Below are 26,474 nucleotides of genomic sequence, written 5' to 3' on the forward strand. Positions count from 1 at the left end.
TGGTGAGGATATCCATTAACCCGCTTGGTGAGGATATCCATTAACCCACTTGGCTGAGGATATCCATTAACCCACTAGGTGAGGATATCCATTAACCCACTTGGTGAGGATATCCATTAACCCACTTGGGGAGGATATCTATAACCCACTTGAGGAGGATATCCATTAACCCACTTGGTGAGGATATCCATTAAACCCACTTGGTGAGGATATCCATTAAACCACTTGGTGAGGATATCCATTAACCCACTTGGTGAGGATATCCATTAACCAACTTGCTGAGGATATCCATTAAACCACTTGGGGAGGATATCCATTAACCCACTTGGTGAGGATATCCATTAACCCACTTGCTGAGGATATCCATTAACCCACTTGCTGAGGATATCCATTAACCCACCTGGGGAGGATATCCATTAACCCACTTGGTGAGGATATTCATTAAACCTCTTGGAGAGGATATCAATTAACTCACTTGGTAACGATATCCATTAACCAACTTGGTGAGGATATCAATTAACCCACTTGGGGAGGATATCCATTAAACCACTCGGTGAGGATATTCATTAAACCTCTTGGAGAGGATATCCATTAACCCACTTGGTGAGGATATCCATTAACCCACTTGGGGAGGATATCCATTAACCCACTTGGGGAGGATATCCATTAACCTACTTGGTGAGGATATCCATTAACCCACTTGGGGAGGATATCCATTAACTCACTTGGTGAGGATATCCATTAACTCACTTGGGGAGGATATCCATTAACTCACTTGGTGAGGATATCCATTAAACCACTTGGTGAGGATATCCATTAACCCACTTGGGGAGGATATTCATTAAACCTCTTGGAGAGGATATCTTTTAACCAACTTGGTCTGGATATCCATTAATCAACTTGGTGAGGATATCTATTAACCCACTTGGGGAGGATATCCATTAATCAACTTGGTGAGAATATCCATTAAACCACTTGGTGAAGATATCCATTTACCAACTTGGGGAGGATATCCATTAACCAACTTGGTAACGATATCCATTAACCCACTTGGTGAGGATATCAATTAACCAACTTGGTCAAGATATCCATTAAACCACTTGGTAAAGATATCCATTAACCCACTTGGTGAGGATATCCATTAACACACTTGGGGAGGATATCAATTAACCCACTTGGGGAAGATATCCATTAACCCACTTGTTGAAGATATCCATTAACCCACTTGGTGAGGATATCCATTAACACACTTGGGGAGGATATCAATTAACCCACTTGGGGAGGATATCCATTAACCCACTTGGTGAGGATATCAATTAACCCACTTGGGGAGGATATCCATTAACCCACTTGGTGAGGATATCCATTAACCCACTTGGGGAGGATATCCATTAACCCACTTGGGGAGGATATTCATTAACCCACTTGGGGAGGATATCCATTAAACCACTTGCTGAGGATATCAATTAACTCACTTGGTGAGGATATCCATTAACCCACACTGGAAGGATATTCATTAAACCTCTTGGAGAGGATATCTTTTAACCAACTTGGTCTGGATATCCATTAACCAACTTGGGGAGGATATCCATTAACCCACACTGGAAGGATATTCATTAAACCTCTTGGAGAGGATATCTATTAACCAACTTGGTCTGGATATCCATTAACCAACTTGAAGATATTGATTAATTTCCTTAACTAAATTTCTTTAAAACATTATAGTTGGATTAGTTTCAGTGCATGTTTATTTAATTTTATTTATGTTTTATCTTTTTAGTGGTAGCTTTCACTGGACAAGTACATTAAACAAAAGACTATAGGCATTTGAACAGCTAGCCATTGACAGTCAACGGAAATAGTCTACGCATGCGCCAGGAGCCCTTATTTTTCTTATATGACACCCTTAAACATGTAATTGAAGTTAATGTTACACATGTGAATTCCTACTTACTGTCGATGTATATTTTACTTTCCGGATCAAAACGTGCACGCACTTTACCGGGTTGTCTCATTCTCGTCCTGTCAATAAAGCTAATAAAGCCTCGCCCTGATCTTCGGCAGACCGATTCACTGCCTAATTCCTACAAGCTTTAGCACTAATAACCACTATCGACCTCAGAGCGGCTAGGATTACGATTATAAGACATGCCGATATATCTCACTGCTGCCAATACCAATGATTACCGCAGACAAAACTCAAGTGACATTTTTCTCGGGAATATTATTTAAATAAAACGTTACAGTAATGCTACCTTTTAAAATCACTAAACGTGGTGACATTTATCAGGTTTGTTTGTCGGTCTGCTATCTAAGGTGTTGTTTTTCTTCTCGACAGATGAAGATTGGTTTGTCTCAGGTCAACACAGCTGTAAATAGTTATAATCAAAATTACTACATTTTTGTACAAACATGACGCTATCGGGACAAACAACTTCATTATTGTGGAGTTTAAATTGTTAAAGGGTATTTCTGAAGTATTTGCTACGCTACTTTCTCCGGTTCTTTGAGCTTGGCTCCTCTGTGATGTAGCCACCAGCAGTTACGTGAAACGCTCACCTAGAAATGACCCTTGCTGCTGACATGGTGACAAAACCTCCAGGCGTCAAGGGTTGATGCTGTCGATTTTAAACTGATATAATTTATAGGATACTGGTGTCGATCTGATGGGGATATCCCGCTGAATGCAGTACTGATGCCTATTTTAAAGCGATATCTTGCTTGACGGGATTCTAACGTCGATTTCATAGCGATATCCCGCTGAACGCGATACTAGTGTCTAACTGAGCGGGATAACCCGCTAAATGCGGTACTGATGCCTATTTTAAAGCGATATCTTGCTTGACGGGATTCTAATGTCAATTTTGTAGCGATATCCCGCTGAACCGGATTCTAATGTCGATTTTATAGCGATATCCCGCTGAACGCGATACTGGTGTCTAACTGAGCGGGATAACCCGCTAAATGCGGTACTGATGCCGATTTTAAAGCGACATCCCGCTTAACGCGATTCTATCGTCGATTTTATAACGATATCCCACTGAACGAGGAAGATGTCGATATATAGCGATATCACGCTGAATGCGGTACTGATGTCGATCTTGCGGGGATATCCCGCTGAATGCGGTACTGATATTGATTATATTTGAAATATAGTGTCCCAGGTACACTATATATGACATTTCAATGAAGTCAACCCACGTTCACAACTCAAGAAGAGAAAACGCATTGTCCAATATGCGTCTATAAAGAGGTGTTCTGATGAACTACATTGTAGCTACTAGATTGTTTAATATCTGCTTGTTATGACGAAGCGCTTAATCGCTCTTTGGACATAGACAAGCTGGCAGTTTATATTTGACATTTCTTATTATCGCTTTCTCCCCCACTAAACGCTAAATGACTAAGCGAAATAATATTGACCAATCGTCGTGCTTATAACAATTGGCAATGGTGATGATTGAACAGCTAACCAATCACCGCGCTTGTAACAGTTACCTGTGACGGTGTGTCTATGAAAACAATAGATTAATCACCGTTATGTTTAGACGAGTCTCAAGTGTCTATTTTCTCACATTAGGAGAGAGTTGATAAATTGCAAGGTGAACATGACAAATCATTTCTCCCTTGACGATCACAATATGACATCACTTTCCGTGATTTAACGACTCGCGATGGATATAGGATCATTCTATATCTCATTAATATAGAACGTTCACCTTTAGAGTTTCTTTTAACAAGCTAGATCATTTCCTTTTGTCACGTGCCATGACTGACGTTAATCAGACAGATATAGACCACGTTGTCACAGAATATAGGCAAATACTGATGTAGATGAAAATATAATATCACCGTTACATTAAAACTTAATATCTCGTAAATGGGTGATACCATTTTATGATGTCTGTGTGGGTTTTATAGCCAGTGATATATGGTATCCGTTTATGTAGACACTAATCTGTCAGTATTACAAACCACCTCTAGAGATGCTCCTCTGATTTTTATGGGGAAGTTGGGATCATGGAAAAATAAACATGACCGTAATTTTGTTTTTTTATTTTTATTCAGAGTTACGGCCCTTTAATATCCTGTGGCAAACTTCAAGAAAACAATTAAGTGGACTTGAACGAAATGAAATTCAAACATAGCATAATGTCAATGTCATTGACAATGGGATAACGAAAAGCCGTTTTTGTTTTCGTCGACCCAAACTGCTGTAATAGTGTATTAATAGTTTTCATTGAAGGTCAAAGTCACAGAAGTTTAATATATTCAGACATTCAAACGCCTTTTACTACTGAACTATGGTGTCCAGATATAACTTTGAATACACCATTTAGTAACTTAATTCGAATGAATAACCTTGACTTTCATTGATGCTCACTTGGGACCAAATGTATGAAAAAATATTATCTGTCTTAGCGCATGCGCATTGGGTTTTATTTACGGAAAGCATTTATTTGAAAACTGATGAAAATGATGGAATGCTCTGACAACGAGAGCTTGTCGCAGGGTCGTAATCACAGTTCAGCATTGCCTTTTTAATATCCGGGACCCTTCGGGTATACACAAAACTAAATATAGGCATTGTAAACATCCAATGATGATCACCGAGTGACGTCATAACCTCATAGGATGAGGTTGGACAAATTCAATCAGTGGAGTATATTGGCGGGAAAGTAATATGTTATTTGACAGTGTCAAAGTGTAACTGCGTGTCCGCCCTATGACCACGACTGCACGAGACAAGCTGTGACGTTACACCGCCACTCCAAACTGGTCATTACGGAGCTAATCACTGACGCTCACATGGCCATAGGGCGAACTGTGTCCAGTCTATACAGAGGTAATTCTCGGACTAATACCGAGCTATAACGAGACAAAATTACAAAAGCTCTTCTGCTGTCGTATCCCGTTTAGGAAGAGAGATTGTTACTTAAACAGAATTACGATCATTTTGCTGTGTCAGTGCCCATCTTCTTCCTACAAAATGCCATAAATGTCTATAAAAAACTGTTCATACACGAAAATAAAAATGTGTGTATATTCATTAGCCACGGATTTGGATGATAATGAATCGCGCCAAGAACACTTCCGTCGCAATTATTAATACTAGAGTGTTTTATACTTATCTGTAAAACATATCCATCTGCGATAATTGTTATTGTCATTTTCAATGTTTCATATTTTCGTGGTTTTTTTTTTTTTTTTTTTTTATTCGACGATATATTCAAATAGTGTAGGAAAAAGACCTTAATTTTCTCCAGAAATGAATCATATTTACCTTTAACATTTGGTAATACCGCGAAAATTAGAATCGTCGAAAATTACATCTTGTGCAGTAAGTTCTCTTATATAAAAGGGGGCCGCGGTGGCCGAGTGGTTAAGGTGTCCCGACACTTTAACCTCTGGGTTGCGAGTTCGAAACCTACGTGGGGCAGTTGCAAGGTACTGACCGTAGGCCGGTGTTTTTTCTCCGAGTACTCCGGCTTTCCTCCACTTCCAAAACCTGGCACGTCCTTAAATGACCCTGACTGTTAAACACTGTTAAGGACATTAAACAAAAACAAAAACAAACAAACAAACACAATTATATAAAAGACAACATTAGCATTGTCATTGAATATTTCAATATGACTATATTTGTGACTGAACACCCGGTACTCGGCATTAAGTCGAGATGTATGCTGTTCTTTGAGAGAACCTTATAACGCCGTGTGCAAATCATGACAAGAACCATTCCAGTCACTAAAGGCTGGAGGCTGGCTTTAGTCTGGGACGTTTCGCCACAAAGGGACAAGCTGAGATGAAAGTATACTACCAATATCACAAATGGTATTTTGTTTCAGTAATGCATTACCTTACCTTTTCCCTACAGATGATTGCGTGTTTGAGCTATTAGTTTAATTTTATATATTACTACACGACTACATCGCCTCCATCAACCTTGACCTTATACTAAAGTACTTATCGCGAGTGTTGTACCATCGTGTTGAGTACAAGGTATCGATTGCTACCAGTCTATTGAACGGTCTGGTAAGTTTTATATAACCAAGACTTTATATCATAGATGTATCGCCACTAGGCTTAAGCACCTTATGAATCCTGATCCTGGCTATGTTTTGTACGGCTGGCGTTGTACAGTCATGATGCCAGGGAGGTTTTGATTCCGTGTCGTCAACACGCTTATTATGGTTGATTTGTTGTCGCTGTGTGTTAAAATGCCCTCTCATTACTAAAACCAGTTCGCATGGTTTTCGCTGTGTGTGTTAGTATACTGCACTGCTTCTCTGTACTGCCATTCCGAGTCGATAACCAGAGACAAACACAGTTTTGCAATGGATAATTAATCAAAAGAATGCATCCGTCGGTAATAAAAGGTAATTGGTGATTCATTTAATAAAATGTTGACAGAATTGCAAATTGCGGCGGCATCCTAGATTTCATGTGATGGCACGTACGCTCGATGAACGATGGCTAATGTTATGTATCTAGAAAAAAACTTTGACAAACGTTGGCGATTTTTATATTTTTATTCCATTCGGAGCTCCTCGAATGCCACTTGCCCTAAATCACACAAACAATGCCGAAGGGTTCCGATTGAAATAATTTACAAAACATTATCACTTTTTACCGCAGATTTTTAATGTTATGCAATTGAATTTCAATAAATTGAAAAGTGCAATGTTCGCTTTTTTTGTTAAACGTAAGGTATTCACACAAGTTCTGTAAAATCGAAATGATTGCCGGGATATTCAAAGGTTAACGTTGAAAGTTAATTCAAAATGAAATACCCCGCTTCCTTTGACGACAAATATGTCGATACTTTAAAGAATAAGTCTGATCTTTTACATGCGAATTCAATAATTAAGTTAATTGACAAAACAACTTCACGGATCATATGTTAACAATCAATGTTAATTACCATTATGGAACAGTACGCATGGTTGTATTTAAGATGTTGTAACTGTCGATATCTCGATGTCGACATATTTGATATTTCGATGTCTACATATCTCGATATAGCTGTTATTACTATCGATATATCGATGCTCGTATATCAATGTATCTCGATGTCAATTTATGTCGATATCTCAACGGCAATGTGGATATCTCGATGTCGATGTATTTGAAATCTCGATGTCGTTATATTTGAAATATCGATGTTGATATATTTAAAATCTCGAGGTGGATATCTCGATGTTGATGTATTTGATACTTCTATGTCGATGTATGTCGACATAGCTGTCGTTACTATCGATATCTCGATGTCAATTTATGTCAATCTTATTCAACGGCGATGCGGATATATCGATGTCGATATATGTCCATATTTCGATGTCGATGTATGTGAATGTCTCGAGGCTGAATTTACTTGATATAAATAAAATTTCCACATTTTGATGTAATATCAGCAGTCCTGATAACCCTGCTTCAAAAATTACCAGAAAAATAACTTAATGAGAATAAAATTGATTTCCATACCGATCAATAAAATGGATTTAAGCTGTACAATGTATTTACTTTTCTGAAATAATAGGTTAGAGCATTTCTACAATGTAAAACAAAAATCCTTGCGTATCTTCAACATTTGGGTTGAATTGTGGTTATGTTTTGAAAGCACGCAAAAGGCATATACATTTAAACAAAGCGGATTGTCCTGGTTTTTGTTTACGCATGAAGTTCTCCTCATCTACTGATATTGATGAGACACTTCAGCTACAGGGAAAGTGCACTAGTCACAGCAGACTAGCGCTTGCAATTTAATTAACGAATGCATGTGAAGGAATGCACAGAGCATATCGCAACACCAAAGTGATGTATGATGTGAGATGGTTCGTTAGATTCAGGGTTGTGTAGTGTTATCACACGCGTATCCAGGGTAAACACGTGTCTCTGCAGCCGAGCACGACCAGTGTGTCAATGTTACACTTTGATAATGGATTTGTGTCTAGGGAGCCACAATAACTAGCCCCTAACCCTGAGAGTAACACATCGCTTTTTGTCTTCCCAATGTTGATGAAACCGAAGCCTCAGCCCCTTATCTCCTCATCGGCCCTTAGCAACCCTACTCCAGATCCCTCACGACATGCTCTGTTGTTATTCCGATATCCGTGCCGCCCTCGCTTCAGGTCTGTCAAGGTGAACGTTCGGTGTACCTCTAGGGTCGCCGTAATATCATTAGGCGCTGCGGGGAAGTCGCATAACCTCAATTTTAGCTGTTCTGATTAAATTGTGGAGTCTTTGACGTGCTTAAATTGAATATTAATTCGCATTACTGTTATCTAAGTGTATTTCTTCAGCATGTTGACATCCAAGAATTAATAGGATTTTTTTTAAACTTGGAACTGAGAAGACAATTTCAATTTTGATGAGCGCTGGTATTACGGGAGTATATGACGCCGGTATTTCGATCCATTTCTCAGCACGGTTGAATTACGTAGATCATCTGCACGGATTTCTAGTCCAATTGAATGACCTTTATCTTCTGCCTGCCTGTAGTATTTATGGCGACAACCCTCCTGTAAGATGGGAATATGGTGCCTTAATTACGTAATGGAGGATTCCAAATGGTGCGACGTGGCGTAGAATCTAGTTACATTACGCTTATATTACAGCAGATAGCCATTAGCTGAAGATCTTTAAGGCCTGTTAATCAGATTTAAACATTTAATTATTTTTATAACTTGAAATCAAGACATACTAACAATACTAGGAAACTTTTACTGTTTGATTAAAAAAAATGCTGCAATGAAACAAAAAAAAATCAAATTTTTGCTAGAAATATTTGTATTGTAGATGTACAGTATATTTCAATAGTTAGTTGAAACCGTAGATACCGTGTGCAATAAAAGAAGAGAGAGAGGGGGGGGGGGGGGGGGGCGGAGGTGGTACATGTATTTACTGTGGTTTGTTTGCCTGACATCATAATGATTTTCAGATTTATTTTAACCTTTTGCAATTCTTGTCATGTCAACAAGACTATGCACCTATAAAGTTAGGACTGTTTTGGTGCAACTCAAAGAAGAACTGTTTTGGTCCTAAACCCGGTATAAAGAGGACTTCATGTAGGACCGTTTTGATGCTAGACCAAGTAAAGATACGACTTCATGTAAGACTGTTCTCCGGCCTGATGTCCGGTAAAGATAGGCCTTCCTGTAGGACTGTTTTGATGCTGTGTCCTGTAAAGATAGGACTTCCTGTAGGAGGACTTCCTGTAGGACTGTTTTGATGCTGTGTCCTGTAAAGATAGGACTTCCTGTAGGACTGTTTTGATGCTGTGTCCTGTAAAGATAGGACTTCCTGTAGGACTGTTTTGATGCTGGATCTTGTAAAGATAGGACTGTTTTGGTGCTGGGCCCTGTAAAGATAGGACTGTTTTGTTGTTAGGCCCAGTAAAGATATAGGACTTCCTGTAGGACTGTTTTGTTGTTAGGCCCAGTAAAGACATAGGACTTCCTGTTGGGCTGTTTTGTTGTTAGGCCCAGCAAAGATATAGGACTTCCTGTTGGGCTGTTTTGGTGCTAGGCCCAGTAAAGATAGGACTTCCTGTTGGGCTGTTTTGTTGTTAGGCCCAGTAAAGATAGGACTTCCTGTAGGACTGTTTTGTTGTTAGGCCCAGTAAAGATAGGACTTCCTGTATGACCGTTTTGGTGCTGGGCCCTTTTAAGATAGAACTAATGTAGGACTGGTTTGGTCCTTAACTTGGTAAAAATAGGACTCCATATAGGACTGTTTTGGTGCTAGGCCTTGTAAAGTGTGACTGCTGCGGTGCGATAGCCTCTGACACAAGAAATGATAGCCGGCACTGGTGAAAAGTAAATAAATATTAGCCACAAGAGTGAAATATATTTGGTATTACTGAAGATGCTGTTTATAATTCTGTTTATTACATTTCTATAGCAAAATATACCGCGTTAGGTTTTAACTTTCGGCATTGTCGTTTGTAAGAAGTGTTTTGATTGGACAAATCAGAAAATGAAATATTTTTCACCAGAAAAAAAGTGAAAAATGGCACTTTATAGAATGAATAATTTTCGATATTTAACTGTAAAAATGTAATAAAAACTTAATATGCAACACATGAACGTGCGTCTTATATAGACCAATATCATCATCACGAATGTAATATTCTATTTCTCTCGTTTACAGCCGAGTCTTGCCCCAAGCGGAGACAAGCAATATTATGGGAGTGTGGTGCTTTGGAAGGATACAGTTGAACCTGATCATTCTTTCTCTTTCGTCAGCAGTATATATGAGGCTTCCCACGAATCCGTAGGAGCATGTGACTTCATCTATCGTGCCTTCGTTATCATCAGCGGAAGTTGTAAGTCACGTGTTAGAATCGTATTTCAAATATTTTTAACTGACATCACCAGAAAATGATATTTTGGCGCGATGCTGACTGTCAACGTATCGCCCTTCACCTAATATAACTGATACTTCAGCTTTTGCATCAAACATTTGATAATTAAGATTTTCTATCAACAAAAGATGTTTTGGTATGATTTGTAAAATGTACCTAAATCTAGTGAATGGTTGTCATATCATATTCATTGTCAGTAAAAAGCCAAGATTTCGAAATATTAAGGTTATTGAAGACCATGTGAATGTTTTATCGAAATCACAATCTGATTGGGAAAATCATAATTCCTTGTGCGATATAAATGAAGTTCAGACATTCTCTGTTCTAGTCAATATGTCCAGTGGTTCCGTTGTCACCGCGATAGTTATTGTTGGGGTTTGAATGAACCCGATTTTGACAAAGAATCGGAGGACGGTTTCCGTTCCGAAACGCATGGTCCTATTATCCTAATGCTTTTTCTATGGCCTCCTGGCAAATTTATATTATGGTGGTAATTGTCCCCGTTTGATCGATTTGAGTTAGAACCACGCTTTTGTTCTCTATTGTATTTGTGAATAAAATCTGGGATAAATGACCACATCTCCTTGACCGTTCCGTCGACAGGTATACGCTTTCTTGAATAACTTTGGCTGTCAGTATTGCATATCTATCAATATATCATATTGTATATGTATATAGCTTCATTTTTTACAGATTTAAATATATTTTTATATATATATGTATTGTAGTTACATTTTAAAAAGACGTAAATATAAGCAAATGCAGTTACATTCTTTACAGATGAAAAACATGTTTAAAAAATTACATTTCAGAAAGATTTTAATAAAGTTTTATTTTATACAGATGTTTTCACATAAGTGCTACTCAGTTCCATATTAGACAAAGGTCAATCAGCGACGAGAACAATGTTGAAGGATTTGTATATTCGGCACAATAATGACGGACAGAAACTGTCTCTATATCAATTAAATAGCTCATAGCCTGCCAGTGGCAATAGCAGAAGTATCTCTGCATAATTATCTTTGTTAAGAACTTTTCTTTTGTATGTGTGAGGCTACCTCCTCCGGCTAGCCAGTCTCCGGCTATTAGTGTCTCCCCGAGACAGGAACCGGAAACTCGTTCTTCAAAGCGCTTTGATTGGATTAATACTTCCTGGCACCTACATAAGAGTTTTTCTGATCGTTAATAGTCTGCTAGATCGAACGATTTCATAGCCGAGAAATAATTGCATCGTTTCCTGACAGCAGAAAAGTACAATTTTATTTAGAGTTTTTATCTTAAATATTCTAAGCACACAACATGTCGGAAAGCAACGCCAGCACCAGAATTTGAATTTTTTAGATATTTTTTTTATTTGCGGAGGGATTCGGGCAAAATGGAATTGTCAGGACAAAGGTGACAGTGCTTTAGTAAGGAAACGAAACGTGACTTAATCGTTCGTTTGGTCGATTAGGCATTGTCATGGAGGCTGAATCGGCGACGGTGCTAAAAGAGACATCATTCTCAAAGCGACTTCCTTTGTATGAAGACACTAGCCTGAGGTTGCGGAAAAATTACGATCTGAATTTATATTGCCTCAGATATCATCACGGTTTCTCAAACCTGCACCGAGATACATGTATTTGAACATGTCGGTTAATTACATTCACCTGAACGGTGTGTTAGTTTTATAAGCAATAGCACTTCCCTAAGTTTACAAATGACTTGATCGGGAAAAGATAATGACAGGCATGCATTTAACGTAATATCGGTGTAAAAATCGTTCTAAACTTACTTGAAGAATTATATTTGCATACAATTCGAAAGATGCAGGGAGCTATATTTTTTCATTAGCTGAACACATCTCAACGACACCTTCATTTCTCTTTAGCTTTGTACACCTCTTCACTGTGGCCAGTAGCAACCCTCTCTTCGTTTAAATTACCTCCCCTGTCAGTTCTGATCAACTCTCTACTTTTTTGCTTCAAGTAGCCTTCCCTCCTTTACACCTTTCTCTACCTACCCCTATCACCTCTCTACTACTGACCCTTCAGCTCCCTTTCTCTGCTGCACACGGTAACCACTCCCTTCTCAAAATTGACCACGAAGATTCTCCTTCTCTTTTATCAGACTATTATACTTGTTACCTGCTCGAGAACCACTTCTCTCCTCTAGACTGCGCTTTTGAATACTATATTCGGAGTGAAGCAAAGTAGAGAGTAGAAACATTTACTGTATCATACCGTCCTCTTCTATTTATATGAATGCCGATGATAGACCTCTCATCTGTAACCTGAAATGACGTCATCCATCCTTGGACGTCCCCTTCACCACTACGCCCTCTCTTTATATCACCTCGCCTTGGCCGTCCACTTCCCCAATAAGCCTTTTCTTTATATCACCCCGCCTTGGCCGTCCACTTCCCCACTAAGCCTTTTCTTTATATCACCCCGCCTTGGCCGTCCCCTTCATGACCACGCCTTCTCTTTATATCACTCAGCCTTGGCCGACCCCTTCACCACTACGCCACCTCTTTATATCACCCCGCCTTGGCCGACCCCTTCACCACTACGCCCTCTCTTTATATCACCCCGCCCTGGCTGACCCCTCCACTACTACGCCTTCTCTTTATATCACTCGCCTTTACTGTCCCTTCACCACTACGCCATCTCTTTATATCACTCCGCCTTTACTGTCCCTTCACCACTAAGCCTTCTCTTTATATCACTCCGCCTTTACTGTCCCTTCACCACTACGCCATCTCTTTATATCACTCCGCCGTGGCCGTCCCCTTCACCACTACGCCTTCTCTTTATATTACTCCGCCTTGGCCGACCTCTTCACTACTAAGCCTTCTCTTTTTATCACTTTGCTCTAGCCGTCCATCTATCCACTACATGATTACATGTTGTTCTGTTTCAGGGCCTGTCACGGTGCTGCTCGGTCTGTTCGTCGCCTTACCACTAACCATGATGATCATTGGTAAGTCACGTGATTAACCAAATCATTATTTATCAAGCCACGTGATCGATAAATGCAGACTTAAGATCCTACTTATTAAAGAACGTGATCACGTGATAATGCATATCATCAGTCATGCGTACTGATGAGAGTCTTTAGGAATGTTCGATCCTCTATCGGCACCGATTTGTTCGCTACATATGTGTTTTCAATGATCGGAACTCCTCGGGTGATGCTAGTCATATTTGTCGTAATACCAAAATATAGCGCTCAGTAAAATTCAATCTTATTAAAAGCTTTCATTCTCAGTACGTTACATGAACATCTAACGACATCGCATAAGGGGTCACGTTAGGATGACATTTTGGATTAACTAATCAAATTACTACTTACAGAATCTTGGAAGTGAATTTCGTATGTGCGAAATAGCATGACTAGGGTGCATAGCTTGCATGATCTGTCAAACTGTTTCTAGTCATTTCGTCCAACGACGCATATAGGTAGCTATATATATACTGTACCGAAATGATTAGCTTCGGATGCATAATGTGACGAATGGGTGAGATAGATGACATCGAAAAATTGATGCTATATTATGGATATAGCAGTGTTCGAATACGTCATAAAGTGTTTACACACCGATCCAGATTTGTATTTATTTCGACCAATTTTGGTTTCTCTTGTCGAATTATTGGTATAAATTCTTTCGGTCCTTAACATCACTGCCGAGTCCAAGGACGAAACACGTGTGAGATGCAGATTAATTTATTTTGGTTCTATTGGATCTATTTCTCAATTTGCATCAAAATGGTGTTAATATCTTGTGTGTTTTGTACAACTAGACTAATATTCATGGAGACACAATATGAACGTGCCTATCGGTAGCGCGGCGTTGTAGACGACATTCCTCTCTGACGCATTTAACTGTATGGCCAGGGGCCGAAAATGTCTATTTCAGGACCAAACCGATAATTAAACTAAAAGTCCTATTAGGATACACGATAATATACGAATTAAGTATTAAATAAATACAGTTATTTATGTATCCGTCTTTCCCCCGTCCATGGCTCCGCTTTCCCTCCGGACATCTCGTTAGGGTCTGAGTTTGCCTATCAAAGTAGATGGACATTGCAAATGCATGATTGTACCCTTCAGAAACATTTGTTTGGCAACTTGCACAATTTGTAAGCTTTTTATGGGGATTTCAAATGTATAATCAATTATCGTGTAGTTTTTCGCCATAAGCAGCATTCATATGAAAAAATATATCTGCGGAAATGGAGTTTCCAAAAATCAAATCCTGGCAAATTGTCAAGTATATTTGAAAAATCCTTTAATATTAAAATATTTGATAAAGCAAGACTATGAATAAATGAAGTTTATCAGCGGCTTTTAATAATACATGTAATGTCAGTGCATTCAATTGTTGGACAGTATAACACCTCAAAAATCCAAGGATTGAGTCTGGAAATCACATTTACCATTGAAATGCATTTATTATATGTCATGGCAAAAGGAAACCCAGGTCTAGCTCTTTAATTGGCTGCAGGCATTTAAACAGAGAACCAACCACTGTCCTGATAAACAGTTGAACAACACGTGCATTTACTTATGATTTGAAGATGGTGAAACTGGTAGTGCATGGTATCCTAATAATTGATTAATTATAATGATTAATTAAGAATGTACAAAATGTTTAAAAAAACGTATCACAGTGGTTCATAATGACTTACAAGAAAAGTTGTTATTTTCAATGAGCTTTGATTTTTGTTTAACGGATCGGAAAATGCGATAAACAAATCCGTGAAATCAAAACTCGTAAAAATAGTATAGTTCATTTCCTTGAAAAAAATAGTCCGTTTCATAATTTCCTGGGAAAAAAAAATGAAATTGATTATAGTCCGTTTCTTTATTTCCTGTCAAAAACGAAAACGTCCTCAAACGTAGTAAAATCGTGACTATTTGAACCATGCAACTTTTACGGTAGCCATGGAGCTTCTGTTGTACACTTCCATGTGTAAATATTTGTATTCTATGTTTTTGTAGGAGTGAAGTATCTTGACGAGTGTCCAAAAGAGCCTAAAATCCCAATATATCTCCTGGTCGGAGGCTGCTTCGGTACCATCAAGGTTTTGATGACGCTCTGTCACCAAATTCGCAGACTCAAGGACGATGACGAAGAGGATTTACACGATGAAAACGAACTGATGACAATGAGCAAAATGGCGAACATAGGCTTGACAATATTCCTCAGTATATGGTTCGTGTTCGGTAATTACTGGATTTTTGAGACATGGCTGCCGAAATTTCATCCTCCGCTGCACGAACCTAAAAACTGGTGCGACAGATCCGTCTTTACTTTCACTTTTTGGCAGCTCATCGTATGTCACATCGTCATCGGCATCGTCGTGATGCTGGCTATGTTTCTTTGCTGCTGTTTTTCTTGTATGAGAACAGTCAAGGACCTTGAGAAAGGGTAGCTATTAATGATCGTCTTCCGGATGTCGGAGAAACTGTTGTTGTCCTCGATTTTCCGTCGCCGGGGCGTTAGAAAATCTGAAGGCAATCCACGACTAGACAGGCCGTGAAGACACCCGCTCTTAACGATTAAACAGGGATTTGCGAATACTAGCATAACCCCTTAACTGATCCAAAGGACCTGGTTTTGTTTTGGACTAGCGCACGTCACTCGTACAAGTAACTGTGATCAGTTTTGAGAGGTACCGGGATAAACCAGGATACATAGGTGGAGTCCAAGGAGTTCCAAAGAAGGCAATGTTTCGAAATGGCCTAGGATGGGACCGAGTTATGGTTGATGATGATGTTAACATTCCGTTTAAGATGTTTGAGACCTTATTAATTTGTCAGTGAGAGCTGTGTGTAAGGTGCTAACATGGGCGACAGCGCTGAGAGTTTACGTATAATTGGAATCATGAGTTTTTGTCACGCGCCTATATGTCATTTCCTGTTTTCGTTTATTTTTTATTTTTTTTATTTTTTTGTTATTTTTTTATTTTTTTTTTTAATTATCGTTAAACCTGTAAGTGAGATTTTGAGGTTAAGACGGAAGTAATATATATTCATGTTTCCTGTTTCGACAAAATTTTATATCGAAAATGTGTCAACATCATTATTTTTGAACACTCATAAAAATCCCATTCTATAAATAGATCGTTATCATTCTATAAATAGGTCGTTATCATTTTATAAATAGATCGTGGTACCTGTCAATTTGTGAGTATCTTTTAAAATATGAGAGGCTGGAGTTCACAGACATCTAGCAGTTCAGTTTCAATATTCTTTGTTTGGAACGTATTATCATTGTCTATATCATATATCTATATCTATCAAAACCATAATTGATGAACTTCCTCTTGGTCAAGTCTATTTTTAATTCTAAATCATGCCCCAGTCGATTCGACATTTCTATAAAAATAACCCGCTCGGTGATTGTTTTCGATCAAATGGTGTTTGATGAGACTGGAACATACACTTCTTCTCGAAAAAGTAATTTTAATATGGGTGTTGGGGTCGCTCAACTTTTGTTACTCGTCAATGACCGATCCAGCACGCCTCGCAAACAATGGCTGTGAAAGGCCTATCGGTGCCCAGATAGCATCAATTCGAACCATTGTGTTTTCAATTGAAGTGGTGGAAAACATAACAAAAAGAAAAGTTTGTGTACATTTTGTGAAATATGTGACGAAATGATCTTGTGACGTCAAGAAATGTGTAATTTATATCTATAAGGATGACATTGAAATGCCCGTGCTCAGAAATCGTCCTGTAAAAAATTCGTCGAGCATTCCATGATGACACAAGTCGATCCCTTTATCGCCATCATGATACAAAGAATAGGCCGTATTTATTCATCGTTCACTATATTTTGTAGAGCATTCTGTGATTAAAAACACGTCTCTCGAATATCTAGAACAACAGTATTGTGAGAGCAATAGTTGACATCTGTAGACTTTTTTTCATCAAGACCAATATGCAGTAACTTCTGAGAATCCAAATAGCTTTTGTAAATGCATTGACATTGTGTAACGACCGCCACGGAACCATTCAGAAATATCTCAATCCTCTTTTTCATGTAAAAGATAAAAGATAAAATTTACAAAATGTAGGTCGCCAACAGGTTGTACTGCTGTTGAATTGCCTATGGGGCTTGGACATAATGGCTTCTTGGCCAGGAATGCGTGTGTTTGCTCCTTATTGCCTTCCTTAGTACTCATTTCCTATGATATTGTCATTTCTATTTGTGTACACAACTCTCCGTGACGTATGTACATTTGTCTGCGCAACTTTCCATGACGTGGTCGTTTTTGTGTAGCTACCTTTCCGTGATATATGTGTATTTGTCTTATACATGATTTAGACTGGATTACCTGTCATAGTTTTTCGTCTTTCCACTTGGCTTCTCTTCAAAAATAAGTATTAATGAATGCCCCCTATAGGAGAAAAATGGTACTAAAACAGGTAATTCAGTCTTGATATACAATGTACAATGTACAGGTACATTTGTCAGAATATTTCTGTATTTATGGCAATCGTAACATCTCGGTCAATTCCGTTAAGGCGCGGAAAGATGCCTTTCGGCTCAGTCCGTCTAACTTCGGAGTCAACCCGTTTGATTCCGAGACATGGCGGAATTGGCCGAGATGTCGCGATTGGTAATGACCAGTGATATTGGTGTATTTTTCTATCCATACCTCGCCAATATCAACGAAGTGTGTATCTTTTTTTATGAAACAAAATATATTTTGCTTATGATCTACATAATTATAAATACATGTTATTTCTGAAGTCTGTTTTTCATGTCATGAGCGTATCTTATTGAATTTGATGGTGTATTACAAAAATCACGTGACTACTTGAAATACATGTACGTCACGTGACTGAATACTGTATCATCTGCTCCGTAACGTAGCCTGTGCATCGCAACATATTCGGACAGTTTTGAAGAGCCAGCAGGTCAAAGATAAACTCTCAACCTGATTATTTGCTATTTATCAGTATATATGTGAGAAATCAGTATGGGTACAATTTCACTTTATTTAAGGAAAGTTGATGAAACTGGGACCTGGACGAAAACTATGAGAAATGTTTATATGTAGAAAGTCAAAGTTCAGTTAATTACAATATTCATAAAAAAAGACTTTTGTCGCCTGTATGACAATATTCTTCAAAATTGTCATATATTTATGGTTAATATAGGTTTTTAATTACAGTATTATATCTGTTTCAAATTAATATTTAGTAGAATGATAAAATGAAAACATGTTTGAGAGTCCCTTTTCGAGTTCAAGCTGGGATCTGACGCCATCTTTCATAAAAGGGTCCAATATTTTCGCCATATTGGCTACGCTAGTGTTATACTGCATTGTGTTTTTAACATTACTTTTTTGTATATTTTGACCACAGAGACTGGGCATGAATGTCCAGACCACGGTCATATGTAAAACACACATACATGGACCATCGGCTGAAAATTCATTTTTGTGATTTTGACTACCTTGCGACTTTACGCTTTATTTTCTTTTATCCACTGTGCGTATGAGTCATAAATGTTTTATGATAAGCGATGATATTCTTTCTGACAAAAAGGACAATGAGAAAGAAGAAAAATGAATAAGATTCAATGATATAACCATCAGAATGAAATATGTCTACCAAAAATCCATAAAAATGTAAATTGTGTGCAGGAAATACATGGTATTTTTTTTTACGTGGATCAATATGTCTTGATGGTTTACCACGTTTTGACCTCATCACTACTCCAAGCTAATAAGTCCGCAATCGCATGTAGTTCCTTAAAACTTATTCTGTAAACAATATTGTCTGTTTATTGTTTTGATAGATTTCACGTTATTGATATTAATTAACACCAGAGTTACTTCCCTTGGATGTTGAAAATGGAGATTCATCTTTGTTTGTCTGCCTTATTGATTAAATGATCAATACACGGCCATTTAAGGCGAAATCTTTAAAACTACAAATCACATAAAATAATTTAATTAAGATCCATTAACCGATCATTGTATGTATATTTTTATATCTCCATGGCGTTCCAATTACTCAGGACACTAGAAATAGTGTTTCTTCTTCATGTTCAACTCCTAAACGACCTGATAGTTATATTTCCCGTATGGCGACCTTTGTTGACGCAACATTTAAATATTAATTTGTGGCAGAGAAGTGTCTTAAATAGAATTTAAACTGCTGGGTTGTCTGTCCTTTCTTCTCTAATTCCTTAGCCGAGATGATGCTACAATTACTTGTCCGAAAAGTTCATTAATAAAGATTTTCTTTATGTTTGGACAAATCGGGCAAGTGAGTATTTATGAGAATTTATTTTTCATATTTCCCAAAAGATTTACTTCGTATTCATCATGTCGTAGTATCACCAATTATCATATTCTGGTATATTTATCAAGTCAGTTAAATTTATCGGGTCTCTTTAATTTGATAGAATGTCACTTTAATTCACTAGCAGGTCACTTTCATTGAATAGAATGTTATTTTAATTGTTTGAAATATCCCTTTAATTGACTAGCAGGTCTCTTTAATTGACTACAATGTTATTTTGATTGTTTGAAATGTCCCTTTAATTGACTAACACGTCACTTTGATTGTATGGAATGTTACTTTAATTGACTAGAAGGTCAATTTAATTAACGAACTAGTCATTTTAATTAATATAATGTCACTTTTATTGCCTAGCAGGTCACTAATTTTTCATCGGGTCACTTATATTAACTTACAGGACACTTTAATTGAATATAATGTCACTTTAATGGACCAACATCTCAATTTCAGACTCTCTTAAATTAACAAACAGGTCAATTAAGCCGAATAATTGCTCATTATATTTAGTAACAGGCCACTTTAATGGAATAGGAGGGCACTTTAATGAATATGATGACATTTAATTGAATAGGGGCACTTTAATTGAATAGCAGGACGCTTTAATGGAATGAAAGGGCAATTTAATTGAATAGAAGGACACTTCCATTGGATAAAAAGGCACTTTAATTGAATTTGAGGTAATTTGCATTTTATAAAAGATTATTTTATTTGAATGGGAGGGCATTTGATTTATTTCAATTTGCAGTCTTATTTTCGTGTTTGCATTTAAAACACATTGTAAAATGTATCTGCGTGTTTCAGAAGGATACCGATTGGCTGGGATATTAAATTCCAGTGGGTTTTTTCAGGATTTATGATTTACGATGGATTGTTTTCTTGTAGAAATATTACTAACACGTGTGTTCAGAAATTTAGTTTGCAGGTTTCAGTACACTTTAACAACCGTAGATATTTTTTGTTTCATTGCAGCTATAATTGACTCAACATTACTCCAAAAATATGTGAAATGTACATCCTATAACGTTTATATAACAGTCGATTTCTAACTATGTGACACTAACTTACATGACGTACATACACAGGGACTTGACACAAATTTCTAAAGCATGGTCCATTTATCATTTTACCAAGGGCGGTAACTCCGCGGAATAAAACAAAATGTACAAGTATTTTACAATGCAAGGATTATACTACAATACACATATATATAATTATATGGACCGTGGGTTGGGAACTCATTTCAAGTCCCTGTGGTTCGCACGTGTTAAAGAGGAACGTTGCTGATATTGATGACGTCATGATGATCGTTTTTATGAAATGTAATAAAGTTCTATGAGATTTATATGTTTGTGAACTTTTCTATCCTACATGTACTTAAAACGTGAGTGTTTGATCTAACTTCCCAAATGTGATTCACACTATTCCTCGATGTGATGAGTATATATACTTAAGTAGAGAATTCAAGATTTGTATTCGCCTCAACGCCATTTACTCCAAAACGACGAGAAGGAACAAAGACAGTTGTTGTTACAAACCAGAAATTGTTAATTTAAAAAAAAATATATAAAATATTAAGATTTGCATATGACAGGAACGATGAGCTGTCAGCATTACCACAGACTTCAGAAAGAATAATGTTGCTTTGAAAAATATTTCCCTAGTAAAATAATAGCAGATTCCTCGTTGCACCAAAATTGTGTGAATTACATCCGAGGAGTTTTGGAAGTTAAGACGAAAGACAATTGCCCATCATGCGGGGCCGCGGTGGCCGAGTGGTTAAGGTGTCCCGACACTGTATCACTAGCCCTCCACCTCTGGGTTGCGAGTTCGAAACCTACGTGGGGCAGTTGCCAGGTACTGACCGTAGGCTGGTGTTTTTTCTCCGGGTTCTCCGGCTTTCCTCCACCTCCAAAACCAGGCACGTCCTTAAATGACCCTGGCTGTTAATAGGACGTTAAACAAAAACAAACAAAAAACAAACAAACAAAACATGCCCATCGTGCTTTTCACTGTAACACAATAATCCATCTAATCTGCCAATAATTCGAACTTAAATCTCTGTTCCTAAGGCAACGAAAATAATGCACAAGCGGCCATTGTATCACCAGTGGGCGATGTAGCAACGCTTGAACTAATGAATCACCGGAAACTGTGACACCACTGGAACTAAGGTACCACCGGAAACTGTAGAAGCACAAAAGTAAGGCGCCATAGGACACTGTTGCACCACTGAAACTAAGGTACCACTGGGCACTGTAGCAACCACGAGAACTAAGGCACCATTTGGGCGCTGTAGCACCACCAGATCTTAGGCACCACCGAACACTTTAACACCATCGGAACCAATGTACAAACGGGCACTGCCAGACACATTTTCTATGTCTAATGTCGTCATAATCATATTTTTCATAATATGACTTCCGTCTCTTTGGCCAATTAGATAACTGACTTCCTGTTCCGGTTCAGGTGGATCTGCCGGTTGGTCTAAAGTTGCAAACGGTGCATATAATAGCGTATATTTTGTAGCTATGTATGTCATATCTGTCTATATTTCGTAATTTGTGTGAATATTCCGTCTGGCGAATCAATTCCAAGCTCCGGTATCATAGTTTGCAGATAACTGATAAAATTGATTAACGGCTCCATAAATATCATAAGCATGCATCATTAAATTATAAAATTAATACGTTGTAAATAAATCTCGAATGCATGCATTTCAATAAATAAACGATCTAAAATATTCAGCTTGAGTTTTATAATGCCATGAAACATATAACGGTGCTAGCGTGTGACTAGATTTCCTTATTTTATGCTATACATTGAATTTTGTGGGTACATGAATGACGTCACGAGAGCGTTTACGACTTCGGTGTCATCGTAAATCAAGCTTACTTGGTAAACAACATGGAACATGATTGCATAACGTAACATTTTTAAAAGTACTTTGTAGAGGTCGCTGACCAAATGACAGCCCGGTTAAATAATTACGGGAGTGGATATATACGTACATACAATCAAGTTTGCTTCATCAGTGTTTTAACGAAATAGATTATACTTTTTTTTAGTGTGTAAGTTATGTTTATCGGTGTTTTTATGAAATATACTATCCTTTTTTTAGTGTGTAAGTTATGTTTATCGGTGTTTTTATGAAATAGACTATACTTTTTTTAGTGTGTAAGTTATGTTTATCGGTGTTTTTATACTTACTATACTTTTTTTAGTGTGTAAGTTATGTTTATCGGTGTTTTTATACTTTCTATACTTTTTTTTAATGTGTAAGTTATGTTTATCGGAGTTTTTATGAAATAGACTATGCTTATTGTTAGTGTGTCAGTTATGTTTATCGGTGTTTTTATGAAATATACTATACTTTTTTCAGTATGTAAGTTATGTTTTACTTGGAAAAAAATGTACAATAAAACCGCTTTAATATAATTATCTCTATTTAAAGTGTACAAATTTCAAAATGATCTTACAAGTCATTATTGTGGTTTCCAGAACTTATTTTTCAGCTTGACAACTTCAAGACATTGCCCTCTTAAAGTAGCTGTCTCAAGATGAACATGATCTTTCCAACATACTTCCTTGTTGTTTTGTTTTTTTGGGGGTTTTTTTTTTTTTTTTTTTTTATTTATTTATTTTTTCTTCTAAATTTCATTGAAAGACCTTCAAGTGCCAACATGTAAAGTTTATCGAGATTAAATATTTAGAAATCGTAGAAGAATTCATCTTCTCCATCAACTCGGAGCGACTGATGGTTACAAATTAGGAGGTAATAATGATCTGGTTAAAATGCCATGCTCAATGACACACTCCGTGGCTTCAATCAAGAGGTCATGGGATCGAATACCGGCAGCGGATTTTTTTTTTTTTTTTTTTTTTTTTACCATGGTGATTTTTTACTCGTATATTTAACACTTTCCTGTATGAGGAAACAACTCCAAAAAGCAACGATTTAGAACTCGCTAGGGTTACAGCACCGAGATTAGCGCTTGACTACCTTCAAGGTGCTAAAACAACGACAAATGGTGATTTTTATCGAAAGAGAAAACAGATTAGATTCGCTTGTATCATTCTACAATACTGCGAGTAACACATTTTAAGCTTTCACCTCGAGCCGTCAGAGCTTATCCTTTATCTTTTAAATTCAAAACAAAGAAACGATTTATTTCACCTCGAAGAAACTCTATCTGTATCTTCTCACTTATGTTTTGTATGTATAGTCTGACTCGCCTGTCGCCTTGGCTTCCAGATCATGGGTAGGTATGTCGATTAGCCTGGTCATAACGTACGTGAACACTTTGTTGAGTGACTGGCTGCGATATTGCGATATGCTTAGACATGGTTCACAAAACATAGGCAATTTTGGGAGACAACAGTAATTTGTTTTCAATTCGAATGTGCAATACTCTCAGCGTACCTATACAAAAATGTTGATGAAAAAAAATATCAGACCAAATATCGCAGAAATGTAAACAAGCATAACACATTATTATAGGTAAATTAACATAAATTAGTTAAGGTTCTGAAACGCATGTACATATATACAATGTACACATGTACAATGTACAAGCCCCCACCCCACCCCAAGGCACCTTGAAATGCTTGTACACATATACATTGTACCAGGCACCTTGAAACGCTTGTACTCATATACATTGTACATGGCACCTTGAAACGCTTGTATACATATACATTGTACAAGGCACCTTGAAACGCTTGTACACATATACATTGTACAAGGCACCTTGAAACGCTTGTACACATATACATTGTACAAGACACCATGAAACGCTTGTACACATATACATTGTACAAGGCACCTTGAAACGCTTGTACACATATACATTGTACCATGCACCTTGAAATGCTTGTTCACATATACATTGTACAAGGCACCTTGAAACGCTTGTACACATATACATTGTACCATGCACCTTGAAATGCTTGTACACATATACATTGTACAAGGCACCTTGAAACGCTTGTACACATATACATTGTACGATGCACCTTGAAACGCTTGTACACATATACATTGTACAAGGCACATTGAAACGCTTGTACACATATACATTGTACGAGGCACCTATTCCCCACCCCCACCCACTCCTCTAAACACCCCTTTACATGAACATGAACTCGTCTGTAATCAAGTGGAATAATAATTTATGTCTTAAAAGCAATTATCATAAGGACAGTTATTTGGGGGGGGGGGGGGGGGGGATGAATCCACATTTTCTATACCGTGGATGCAATTTATGAATCCACATTTTCTATACCGTGGATGCAATTTATGTTTTTTTCGTAACAAGCGGTGCAGAGTCTGTCGGCGCTGGTATCATCTTTAAACAAACAGAATAAAATTCTATCGAATACCATCGTTCAGCGAGTGATTTCTGCCACACGAACGATTGTGACAGCATTTTACATACTCGATTGAGCCACGTGCCACCGATGATTTGTTTCATTACGCTTGTTCAGACGAAATGTGATTCGATTTCGAAAACACATTATTCAATGTCTGCGCCAATAAAAGGTTTTGATCATCAAAACCGTATATAATTTGTCAGATTATCGTCACCAAACCCCCCGTGAAACTTCAATACAAAAACAATACAATTTTCGCTTTGTAGACAAAACGCAATAGAATTTCGTCATTGATTTCATTTTCGTTGTATTTGTTTTGAGGATTTGATCCAGTCCCCTAAAATAGCCAAAAGTAAAACACTTTAAAAATAACATCTTTTGAAGTATGTAATTGGACAGTACATTTCTGCCTGTTTAAGATGCATGATCTGGAGATATGGTAATATTTTCAATCTAAATCGACTCTCTAAGAACGCACATGACCCTGGTTTTAAGTGTCCACCTAGACACCTGTCCTAATACGACCCTGGTTGTTGGTGTCCACCTAGACACCTGTCCTAATACGACCCTGGTTGTTGTTGTCCATTTAGACACCTGTCCTCATATATAACCCTGGCTGTTGGTGTCCCCCTAGACACATGTCCATATATAACCCTGGTTGTTGGTTGATGTCCCACTCGGCACCTGTTCTCGTACGACCCTGTTTGTTGATGTCCTCCTAGACACCTGTCCTCGTACGACCCTGTTTGTTGATGTCCTCCTAGACACCTGTCCTCGTACGACCCTGTTTGTTGATGTCCTCCTAGACACCTGTCCTCGTACGACCCTGTTTGTTGATGTCCCACTCGGCACCTGTCCTCGTACGACCCTGTATGTTGATGTCCTCCTAGACATCTGTCCTCGTACGACCCTGTTTGTTGATGTCCTCATAGACATCTGTCCTCGTACGACCCTGTTTGTTGATGTCCCCCTAGACATCTGTTCTCATACATCTATGGTCGTTGGTGTTCCTCTAGATACCCGTACTCATATGACCCTGACTGTTGGTGCCCCTCTAGACACCCATTCGTATACGATCCCGGCTGTTGGTGTCCCCTAGACACACATTCCTATATGACCCATTTTTGAAGGACATTAAACCCAACTAAGACAAACAAACAAGCTCAACAACCTGACAACGTTCAATTTGACATCCTTATCTTCCGTTCTTATTTTCTGTGCCATGTTTTGTTCCCTAAGTCTCCCCTAATTGGCATCACTAATAAATAACACCGCAACGCCTTGATCAGCGCGCCTTTAGTATTTTATGGCAACCGAACGTAACGGATCATCATCTGCTACCGCATTTTTGCAGTGTTTTATATTGATGACGTACTTCCGGTACGGAAACTTGTCGAAATAATGGTCGATCACATTCACTATATGTGTG

The 26,474-nt window shown here is 37.9% G+C and overlaps 1 protein-coding gene across 1 annotated transcript in view; it reads left to right on the forward strand.

Annotated features, from left to right (window-relative positions):
• The window catches only part of LOC117330232, a 57,344-nt gene extending 41,076 nt beyond the window's left edge, over window positions 1-16,268 (forward strand). Inside the window, exons 3-5 of the mRNA XM_033888453.1 lie at window positions 10,158-10,327; window positions 13,268-13,327; window positions 15,353-16,268. Of these exons, the coding sequence (XP_033744344.1) occupies window positions 10,158-10,327; window positions 13,268-13,327; window positions 15,353-15,786 (664 nt within the window). The 3' untranslated portion in view covers window positions 15,787-16,268. The remainder of the gene's footprint in view (window positions 1-10,157; window positions 10,328-13,267; window positions 13,328-15,352) is intronic.
• Window positions 16,269-26,474: the final 10,206 nt, after the last annotated feature.

Source organism: Pecten maximus, chromosome 6, assembly GCF_902652985.1.
Source record: "Pecten maximus chromosome 6, xPecMax1.1, whole genome shotgun sequence".
NCBI classification, from domain to species: domain Eukaryota; kingdom Metazoa; phylum Mollusca; class Bivalvia; order Pectinida; family Pectinidae; genus Pecten; species Pecten maximus.